Below are 11460 nucleotides of genomic sequence, written 5' to 3'. Positions count from 1 at the left end.
TATTCTTCAGTGCAATGTCACTTCTTTTAACTTCTCAGCTTTCATTAGATCTAATCCCCAGCCAAGGAAACAGAGACTCAGATATGCGGTGTAAAGACTGGTTTACTCATAAGGTACCCATCTCATGGACTCAGCTTCTCCTAGGGAGATATGTATCCCATATGGACCCAAGAGGAATCACTACAGTCGATATGGAGACTCCCAAGCACATATTATGTATAAACCTAAATGCAGAAGACTTGGTGGAGAAGGTGATTGGGAGGCTGGATGAGTTACACATGCAGATATATATCACTTGACTCTTTTGTAAGCCTCATCCTAACGACATAAAACATTGAGAAACAGAAAACAAAGAGATTAAAATATCTCACATGTTTTAAATTAAAAACTTTCACATAGCTCTGTGATATAGAAAAAGAAAAATGTGAAATTACAATATATTTAGAAATTAATGATAAGCATCCACGCTTGTCCCAAAGGTCTTGCATTCATAAATCACCTCAAGATGAGTGTAACTGAACAAGTGAAATGTAAGGAGAAAAGAATTTACATCTACACACGCAGTACATTTTATTCTTGTAAAGCAATGCCTCAGCCCCTCAGCCTCGCAGCCCAGGTCCTAGCCCCATGAAGTCCCCGATACTGAGCCCAGGGCGGCGTCTCTCGTGAACCCGGAGCAGAAATGGAAATCATGGTCGCTCTGGTTTCCATCGCCAGCACAGACAATTCCAGCCCCTGCTAAACTGAATAACCCATCCCAAGCGCAGGAACCACAGACGTTGTTCGGGATCCTACCACGGCCCACTTGGACCCAGCGAGGTCCCCGCCCGAGGCCGAGTCGCGCCCCGAGCACTCGCAGGACACGAGTCTCCAGGCGCGAAAGGGGATTTCGACCTAAACCGTTTTCAACATGTTAACTGGGAAACATCCCATCATTTACCACGAAAGGGCTCACAGCTCTAAGCTCGTACCTAGAGTTGTCCGAAACACTTAACTTGAAGCCCCGAGGAAGCAGCCCGGCTCCCCGGACACCAGCCGAATCAAACGCACACAAACGCTGAGGCTGGAGGTGTGTCCGGCCGGGGTGGGGCTGACCCGGAAACGGCCGGGAGTTGGGCGGGAAGGCTCAGGCCTCGCCCACGCCCACGCTACTCCGCCCCGCCTCTCCCTGACTAAGGCCCCGCCCCGCTTGCGTAATTTCCTGCCGACGCGGAAGCGGATTTCGGGAGCGAAGGTCCCGTCGGGTGAGTGAGTCCCTCGGCTCTGAGAATCAGAGCCGCGCTCCACAGCCCCCTCCCGACCGCATCCTTCACACGCAGGTTCTGGGGGTCCCCGTTCTCGCCCCTCCGGCCCGCGTCGCCCTGAGACTCGGGATGCCGGGCGCTCGGCTGCCGGGTCCGAGTCCGCGTCCGTTTCCGGTCAAAATCGCTCCGAGGCCGTCCCCGTCAGGCCTTTCTGCCTTCGGTCTCTTCACCTTCTCCCGGCCCGACCCGCGCCGTGTCAGGTCCCCACTCGCGACGTGGACTCTCGCCCTTCGCGCCCCGCATCGGCCCCTCGGGGCAGCCCGGGACGCCGCGCCCTCCCGCGGGCCTGGGACTCCACAGACCCCAGTTGTTCTCCTGAGACCACCTGCCCATCCTGGGCCTCCTGCGGCCTGGCCGTGCCGCTCTCTGCCCTTGGCGGTCACCGCCTCAGAAAGGCCCTAGAGCCCCGGGCTGGGGGCAGGGGATCAGTCCTGTGAAGTGACACCCCGTGTCCTTCTGTCCCAAATCCTATCCGCTGGCGATACCGACCAACGTGTGTCCACGTTCCCGATGTCTCACGGGAAAGTGTGCTTTTCTGGGCAGAGCATCTTAGTTCCACCCCTGTGGATGTCGAGTGTGCGGGGGGTTGAGGAAAAAGGGGCAAAGAGGGAGAGCCAGGGAGACAGCTAGCAAGGGACAGTGAGGAAAAAGACTGCAAAGTAGAGGATGGAGAGTGGGTGGATCCTGTGGAGTTGGCAAAACAGTAAGAGTGGGAGAGAGTGAGCTAAGCAAGAAGCAGTGCGATCAATGAAAATAGACAACAGTGGAATCAGAGAGATGGAGGAGGGCAGAGTAGGAGGAGAGGGCCCTGATCAATAGCAACAGTAGGGGCAACAGGAGGGTGGATCCCATCCCATTCATTAGATGGCTTTCTAGTTTCCACATTATTTTCCTTTTGAAATGTATGGCATCAGGTTTGGTTAGCGCCCTCAATGCTTTTCCAGTCTTTATTACATATTGAAAATATTATTTGGTACTTTACACTATTTTAACCTGTTCTTGGTAAGGATGTTGGTAATGTTTTTATTAACAGTCAAACCTAGTTAATCATTCTAGTATATAACAGCTTCCTTTCTTTGCTTATATGATCTTTTGACTTAGTTGGTCTTGAGCTAAGGTTTCCAACTAAGTGAATGTTCTCTTCAAGTTCCTTTTGTCTTTCCTCTACAAATGTTCAAGGATCCAGTCATCCTTGCCGCTCCTAGCCACCAATGGGGACAGGTACAAGTCTTTCCCTGGGTCCCCTGAGAACTTAAAGAATTTGTCATTTCTCAGTGTGTGCCCCTCTTAGTGCCTTCCAGTCCAGCACCAGCCTTTCCTGGGTATCTGAGGGGACTTAGAACATTTCCAAGCAGGCCTAGAATGCTTTCCATGGGACTGCATTTGGGTAGTGGCATTTCCCAGGCTCCTGAACTGACCTAGAAAATTCTGCAGCAAGGTTAACTGGCATAGGCACCCTCTCCATTCTTTCCAGGCAGACACTAGTGGCTCTTGGGTCCTCAGGGCCACTTAGAAAATCTTAAGAGTGCCAGGCAGGAGATAGATGAAGTTCACTGATGTTCCATGTTAACAAAAGCAGTTCCTGGCTTGACAAGCTTTTTTTTTTTCCGGTGGCTCTTATGGGCCAAAATGCCCTGCCTGGTGTTTTTACTTTTCCCGTGTCCCACCGGAAAAAGAGGTTTAAGTAGAGGAGGGAGGTGGTCTGATGTATGGCTCACGGGCCCAGCCGCTCCGCGGCACGTGGGATCTTCCCGGACCGGGGCACGAACCCGTGTCCCCTGCATCGGCAGGCGGACTCTCAACCACTGCGCCACCAGGGAAGCCCGGAAAAAGAGATTTAAGTAGAGGAGGGAGGTGGTCTGATACACTTGGAAAGACAGAGTGAAAGAGAGTGAGTAAATACCATAGTTTGGTGTTTAATTTTTGCTAGAGATATGCAGTGTCCATTTTTCCTCTTCAGATGTTTTTCATATGGTACAGTTTCACTGAGCTTGTTTCAATATTTTTAGAATGAAAATTAAAATGTGAAATTTATAAGACTTCTCTTCAAGAAATGGTATCTATGAATTGTGTAATATTTTGTTTGAAATTACAAAAGAGCAACAGTTGGCCTAAAGAATCTAAGTTCATACTGTGTAAGGAGTCCTGCACACCTTGTTAGACAGTAGTCATACCTTATTTGGCAGCAGCCTTAGAAAGAGACGCATTTAGGGGCAGCAGGAACTCACTTTCATAGAACTCATGGTTTCTGTCAACTAGGCCAAGTGATACATGGAAACTATCAAATTAAATGTAGAAAACTACTTGTATGGATTTTATTTAATTGCGATATGGTTTCCAAATGGTACGTTATATATTTATTATAAGTTTTGCTTATATGAAGGATGTTCTAGAATAGATGGTCATATTGATTTTTTTGTGTAATCCAACTCATAGGAGCAATACTCATTTTTCTTCTTTCTTTTAAAAAAATGCTGAAATAGAAATTAACAGAAATTATAGGGCATGAAAATTCATTTGGAAAACAATTTGTCATTCAGAGACAACTCTTATTTTTCGTTCATTTAAATATGTTTGTGTGTATGTTTCCTCCAGGGAAGCTGGACTCAGGATCCATCTTTACTTCCCTCCAAAGCTCCACCTACACCAAATATTAAGGCCGCAGCACTCTCTCATTGCTGACCGCCTTGCTGCACTTTCTGCTGGCCACATTCAGGTCAGACATTTGGGCTTGTACTTTTTGTTTAGAGCGTTCATGGGCCATCGGATTGTTCCCTCAGCATCCTCAGAGTTTCCTGGCTGTGAGGCTGTGACCTGGTGTGGCATTAATGGTTCCCTGGTTCCAGGGTGTACTTAGAAATTTCTACACAGGTGAGGACTTCTTTCAAGACTTCTGAACTTGCCTTGGTGGTTTGTTGGCCCTGAGAGGTCTCGGGAAATTTGAAGTGACTCTTGTGACCCAAAGATGGCCTCCGAGTAACTTCGGGCAGCCATGGGCCCTTGCTGGACCCCAGATAACTTAGAATATTTTCTAGGGGCTCAGGCAGGACAGGATGCCCTTTTCAAGCTTCCCCTGTAGAAATGGCAGGTCTGAGCACCTGGAAGGGGACTTGAAAATTTCCAGGCACTCGTCGGGGAAAATGCCATCAGGAGGTACTGTGGTAGAGCAGGAAACCTGTGTGTGTGTGTATATGTTGGAAATAGTCATCCTAGCCGGTAAATCAGACCGTGACTGGATAGAGAAATGTTATTTAATGTCTTATAACAACAACAGCAACAATGATAAATAATAATGTCAGGAAATGGGAGAATAGAGTATAGACTACCCTGAATGAGTGACAGAGCCCCCAAATCAGTACTTATGGGGTGGTTTGAGTCACAGTCTTACGCAGTTCTGTACCTTGAAACGTGTTCCTTGAAGGTGGAAGACGACGCCAGAAGGGAAAAGCAAACCAGAAGTCAGGCAGAGGTGTAATTGGGGGATTCCTGGGGGACTCTAGGGGGGGTGATAGGCACTCACCCACTGCCCTAAACCCACCTGCTTTCTGGAGAGCAGCCAGCTAGCTGATGGGGCGTAGCTCCCTGCCAGGAAGGCAGGACTCCTGAGCCGCGCCCACATTCCTGCAGCGTAGCAGCCCTGCCTACGTGAACATTAAGCCCCCAGCAGCATGTGATCCTCACCACCACACTGCCCTCTGCCCTCTGCTCTTGCTAGGCCCAGGAGGTCCAGACATCTCTGTGTGCAAATCCCCAAGCCCTGGGCCATTGGAGGGCTTTGATCTCGGTGATCCAAAGCCAGCAGGTGAGACATGGGCTGGTCTTTGTCTGTTAGCAAACTCTGGACTTCATGTCTTCCTACGCCATCACTTAACCACCCTCATATATCTGTACCCCATTCACCTTTCATCAGCTCTTCCTGGAGAAATCGTTACTTTCTGTCTCTGAGACCTTTCTAGTAAGTGAGCTCTACTGGATAAAATAACACCACATATTGTATTATGATACCATAAGCTTGAAACTAGTAACGTAACTGCTACTAATGGTCATCCCCCAAACTGCATAGAAATCATTCACTAATTCCACATAAACATGCTAAGTGTCTTCTTTGTTTTTTGTTTGTTTGTTTAATTTATTTATTTTATTTGGCTGCATTGGGTCTTCGTTGCTGTGCGCAGGCTTTCTCTAGTTGCAGTGAGCGGGGGCTACTGTTCATTGTGGTGTGCAGGCTTCTCTTTGTTGTGGAGCACGGGCTCTAGGCACGTGGGCTTCAGTAGTTGTGGCATGTGGGCTCAGTAGTTGTGGCTTGTGGGCTCTAGAGCACAGGCTCAGTAGTTGTGGCATGCGGGCTTAGTTGCTCTGTGGCACGTGGGATCTTCCTGGACCAGGGCTCAAACCCGTGTCCCCTGCATTGGCAGGCGGATTCTTAACCACTCTGCCACCAGGGAAGCCCTAAGTGTCTTCTTTGTACTGTTAGAATACATCAGTGTGAAAAATAGAGTTCCTTGCTTTTTGGAGCTAACACCCAGATCTTTTCTGTAGTCAAACTTTTTCTATAAGTGGTCAGATATTAAATATTTTATGCTTTGCAGGTGTCTTTGTGACAAGTTCTCGGTTTTTCCATAGCTGTACAAAAGCAGCCATCAACCAAACATAAACAAATGAGTGTGGTTGTATTCCAGTGGACAAGGACATTGGAAAAGGATTAGAATTTCATATATAATTTTTACACATCATGAATGTTCTTCTTTTGGTATTTTTCAAAATTGAAGAACCTGAAGACACCTCTTAACCTAGAACTGTTACGGTGCAGCAAGTAAGATTTGCCCATGGTCTGTAGTTCTAGGATCCCTGACTTGCATCATTGTTTGCATATCCAACTCTTTCATCCCTAACAACGTTATTTCAAATATTCTCCACTTCACCAACTCACTCAATAGATGTGCTGGACCTCACTTCATAAAGAAATTAAAGTCCGTCTCTTTGGAAGTTTTCTTCACCAAATCTTAAAAAAAAAAAAAAAATCCCTTGTGGTACATCTATTCAATGGAATATTTACTCAGCCATAAAAAGAATGAAATAATATCATTTGCAGCAACATGGATGGACCTAGAGATTGTCACACTGAGTGAAGTAAGTCAGACAGAGAAAGACAAATACCATATGATATTGCCTATATGTGGAATCTAAAAATGGTACAAATGAATTTATCTACAAAACAGAAATAGAGTCACAGATAGAGAAAACAAACTTCTGGTTACCAGCGGGTAAGGGGAAGGAGGGATAAATTGGGAGACTGGGATTGACATATACACACTACTATATATAAAATAGGTAACTAATAAGGCCCTACTATATAGCACAGGGAACTCAATACTCTGTAATGGCTTATATGGAAAAAGAGTCTAAAAAAGAGTGGATGTATGTATCTGTATAACTGATTCACTTTGCTGTACACCTGAAACTAACACAACATTGTAAATCAACTATGCTCCAGTAAAATTTTTTTAAATAAAAATTATAAATAAGTACAGGTTTTTGGTTTTATGCTAGTAGCACTTTATTGAGGTATAATTTAAATACAGTAAAATACACTAATTGTTGCAAAAAGAACAAAAACCAAAAAACCTTTGTGTTCCTAACTTCCTTTACTCCTTCCATCATGTTATAATAAAAAATATACCCTTACAAGGGTCTTCCTTGACCATTCCAAGCTGAGAAAGTTGCTTTTACTTGCCCAGACTTTTCACCTGGGTATGTCTTGGTTTAACATTCCCTCTAAGGACATGTCCATCTCTCACTTGGAATCTCCCTTTCTTCCCCTTCTACTTCCATCCAGAGAAAGCTGCTTTTTTTTAAATTAATTTTATTTATGGCTGTGTTGGATCTTTGTTGCTGCACGTGGGCTTTCTCTAGTTGCAGTGCACGGGCTTCTCATTGCGGTGGCTTCTCTTGTTGCGGAGCACGGGCTCTAGGCGCACAGGCTTCAGTAGTTGTGGCTCGCAGGCTCTAGAGCACAGGCTCAGTAGTTGTGGCGCACAGGCTTGGTTGGTCCGCGGCATGTGGGTTCTTCCCGGACCAGGGCTCGAACCCATGTCCCCTGCATTGGCAGGCGGATTCTTAACCACTGCACCACCAGGGAAGTCCAGAGAAAGCTGCTTTTAAGGGTTCTTGTAATTAGATTAGATCTAACTGCATAATCTTTCAAGTTCAACCGATAGTGACCTTAATCACTTCTGCCAGATCTCTTTTGCCTTGTAACATACCATAATCATGAGAGTAACATGAGAGGTAGTATCCTGGGGGCAGTTTTGGCCTAAAGCAACTTCTTGAAAATATGCAGACTGCTGGTATCCACCCCAGACCAGAGGGGAGTGACTGCTGGGTGATATTTCTCATTTCCACATTTCCCAAGGATTCCTAACCTGTGGGGATTATGGTTGGTGTGAGTCAAGAGCCCCGAAGTCTGGGGCTATTGTTGGGATCTTCTTGTCTCCCTTTCGATTGTGTTCTGGCTGTTTTAATTGTGCCCAAGAGATTGTAGCATGGAATTCTCAGCACATTTTTTGTAAAATGTAAGGCAATTTTTTATTTGCTTTGCTTTCTTAACAGTTTGGTGTTATTTTCTGACACAGCTTCTCTAGGTGATACATCTAGTCAGGCAACTTAAGACAGGTTCAAATGGAGAGACCCACCCCCACAGAAGGCAACAGGGGTAACAAAATGGTCTTAGGGATCTGTGGAGATGGGTTCACCTTGAACTCTTGCCCTTCTGCTCACTTATCACCTGCAAACTGCCCTTGTCACCCCATATGTAAATAAGAACAGCCATGACTCATAATCTTCCAGGTTTCAGCACTTTACACTCACGAAACCATTTCCACCCCTTAACAACCCTGTGAGGACAAGGGCCATCTCCGTTTGTGCATCGCCCAGCATGTGGGGATCCTGGCTGGAATCCAAGCAGGCTGAGTCCAGACTCTGGGCCCTTGACTCCTGAGCCATCTGGGTTCAGTATTCTTCTGGCCTTGGGGGCCCCTGCCCTCCAGGATGGTGGTGGTCACATGAATGATGAAGATGCCCACGGAGGTTGTGTGGATCCAGTAGGAAGAACAACTGCCGACACTGGTTGAGCACTTGTTATGAGACAGCTCAGGCAGGCATGTTTAAGATGAAATCATTTCCAAGCCTGGGGAAGTGGTGCCTGGTCATGTGAGCTCTTCTGGACGTCCCAGACCCAGCACAATCTGGAGCGACGGAGAGAGAGGGCCTGCGCCTCAGATGTCGTTCCTGAAGGATAACTGTTCCTTGACCCTCTGGTCCCTATACCCCAGAAGAGGTTCAGAATTGCTCACAATTGAGAGATGAACAGGAATAGGGACGAGGAATGGAGAAGGGGCTGCGCTGTGGCATGTAGTCGGCGGGGTGCGGGAGGGTGCGTTGACTCTGTGCGGAGCAGGCACGCTGTGCTTTCTTAGTGTGCTGTGCATTGGGCATAAAGATGGCCATGAAGCCCTCTCCAAGCCACCCCTTGGTCTCCTCTGTTTAGCAGTCGGAGAATCCCGTAACCAGTGTCCTGGCTGAAGAGAAGTGTGTTTCACCTCAGTGAATTCTGGGGTACACTGTATGGTGGGAATAGGGGCTGCTTGACTGTCATCAGCTCCAGATCCCCATAAAAGCCTGGAGAGATTAAGGTTTGGAAATGCAAGCTACAAGGTACAGGCTTGGAATTTCCCTGTCTAGGCTTCTAGGAGTACCGGAAGGTGGATGGTATGTTGAGTGAGTGGCGTACATGTCCAGGCTCAGAGGAGAGGAGGCTGTGAGGCCCACAGAAGGAGCTAGGTCTCCTTCCCTCCACCCCAGAGTCCTCCAGTCCCAGTCAGCACGCGGGAGCCCCGTGTGTATCTAGGACCTCTTCCCGGTAGTTTTCTTTTCCATCCTCCTACTTGTTCTTGTCCTCAGGGAACATGCCTCACCGTACAGACCTTGGTGTGGCTCCAGTCCACCCCATGAGTGCTGATATGGTCACGTGGTCAGCAACTCTTAGAAGTCTTTATCTTTTCTACCATCTCCTTGGGCTTATTATCATCCTCAACCTCATTGTCATTGTTCTTGTTAATCAGTATTGAAGGTATTACCACTGTTATTATTTATCATTCTTGTTATAAAACATTGCATGAAATTCTCTGCCCCCAGAGAGCTTCTGATTTACTAAAGAGGCTGACAGAGGGTCCCCACAGTACCTCCCATAACTTCTAGGGAAGAGCATGTGGGAATTGTCAGAGGCTGGAAACAGTCCCCGTGAGCAGGGATGGCAGTGGGAGGACATGCTCGTTCTGCCTGAGACCCTGAACATGTCCTAAGTGAGGAACAGCAACTGCTCGTGCCTGGCAAGAAAGGCTGGAGGGGTAGCCCCTGAACCCCAGAGCCTCTGTAATTTTCTGAATCCATGTGGAGGTGTTAATTAGATGTGTGTACATCTACCAAAATGTGGTTCATACACTGTAACAGTTTAAACTGCACAATTTACATTGTAAACCATGTAAATGTGGGAGGTCTCACGTTTCTTTGTAAAACTTTTTTTTTCTTAAGATCCCACCCAGGTAAGAGATGACTAAATTATGCCACAATATAGACGAACATTCAGTTTCTCTTGCTTCAGGGAGTGTTTTCTTCACAAGCATGCCATTTATGCACAGCACTAGCCTGGATTGTGGAAATCCACATTTAACCTGAAATCCTGTTCATGGCTTAAGGGACCAGTATTCAGAGACCAAGTTTCAAAACAGGCAGGCTCTGAAGTAACATTTTTGAAGGAAGCTGGAAATTATTTTATACTTGATGTGATTTTTATTCCATATTAGAGAAAGAGGCATGTTGGTAGCACTGCAATTTGTAGTGAATAAGGTTCCTGGAAGCACATAAAGTTTAGGAAGGAGAAACTTTAAATCTCTGTCCATCGTGCTGAACACACAGAGGCCAAAAAATACATTCACATTCTCCATGCCTTAGTCACTGACTGTGCTTCTGAGCCATTTCACCATTCACCTGCAACGAAGGCTGAAATGACGTCTGTCATGGGTTGAATCTGTGACCCCAAAAAGATAAGCCCAAGTCATAACCCCAGGGATCTGTGAATGTGAACTTATTTGGAAATAGAGTGTCTGCAGATACAGTTAAAGATCTCAAGTTGAACAATGCGGTATCACCTCACACCAGTCAGAATGGCCATCATCAAAAAATCTACAAGCAATAGATGCTGGAGAGGGTGTGGACAGAAGGGAACCCTTTTGCACTGTTAGTGGGAATGTAAATTGATACAGCCACTATGGAGAACAGTATGGACGTTCCTTAAAAACTAAAAATAGAATTACCATATGACCCAGCAATCCCACTACTGGGCATATACCCTGAGAACACCATAATTCAAAAAGAGTCATGTACCACAATGTTCATTGCAGCTCTGTTTGCAATAGCCAGGACATGGAAGCAACCTAAGTGTCCATCAACAGATGAATGGATAAAGAAGATGTGGCACATATATACAATGGAATATTACTCAGCCATAAAAAGAAATGAAATTGAGTTATTTGTAGTGAGGTGGATGGACCTAGAGTCTGTCCTACGGAGTGAAGTAAGTCAGAAAGAGAAAAAAAAAACCGTATGCTAACACATATATATGGAATCTAAAAAAAAAAAAAGGTTATGAAGAACCTAGGGGCAGGACAGGAATAAAGATGCAGATGTAGAGAATGGACTTGAGGACACGGGGAGGGGGAAGGGTAAGCTGGGACAAAGAGAGTGGCATGGACATATATACACTACCAAATGTAAAATAGATGGCTAGTGGGAAGCAGCCACATAGCACAGGGAGATCAGCCTGGTGCTTTGTGACCACCTAGAGGGGTAGGATAGGGAGGGTGGGAGGGAGATGCAAGAGAGAGGGGATATGGGGATATGTGTATACATACAGCTGATTCACTTTGTTATACAGCAGAAACTAAGACAACCTTGTAAAGCAATTATACTCCAATAAAGGTGTTAAAAAAAGATCTCAAGTTGTTTCCTTAATTTATTGTGGACCCTAAGTCCAGTGAGTGGTATCTTTGTCAGAGATGAGAGGGAGTGTGAGCCGCAGGGAAAGAGGCCACGTGGTGAC

General features: G+C 46.3%; 1 protein-coding gene across 1 annotated transcript in view; it reads left to right on the top strand.

Moving 5' to 3' along the window:
* Nucleotides 1-505: 505 nt before the first annotated feature.
* LOC112409669 (putative uncharacterized protein ENSP00000383309) overlaps nt 506-11460 on the top strand; it is a 68369-nt gene continuing 57414 nt past the window's right edge. The window contains exons 1-4 of the mRNA XM_024759940.1: nt 506-530; nt 1002-1244; nt 1320-1682; nt 4912-5106. Coding sequence (XP_024615708.1) covers nt 506-530; nt 1002-1244; nt 1320-1682; nt 4912-5106 — 826 coding nt within the window. The remainder of the gene's footprint in view (nt 531-1001; nt 1245-1319; nt 1683-4911; nt 5107-11460) is intronic.

This window comes from Neophocaena asiaeorientalis, unplaced genomic scaffold (genome assembly GCF_003031525.2).
Source record: "Neophocaena asiaeorientalis asiaeorientalis breed wild unplaced genomic scaffold, Neophocaena_asiaeorientalis_V1.1 scaffold521, whole genome shotgun sequence".
In the NCBI taxonomy this organism is placed as follows: domain Eukaryota; kingdom Metazoa; phylum Chordata; class Mammalia; order Artiodactyla; family Phocoenidae; genus Neophocaena; species Neophocaena asiaeorientalis.
This window is presented reverse-complemented; position numbering and strand designations above follow the sequence as displayed.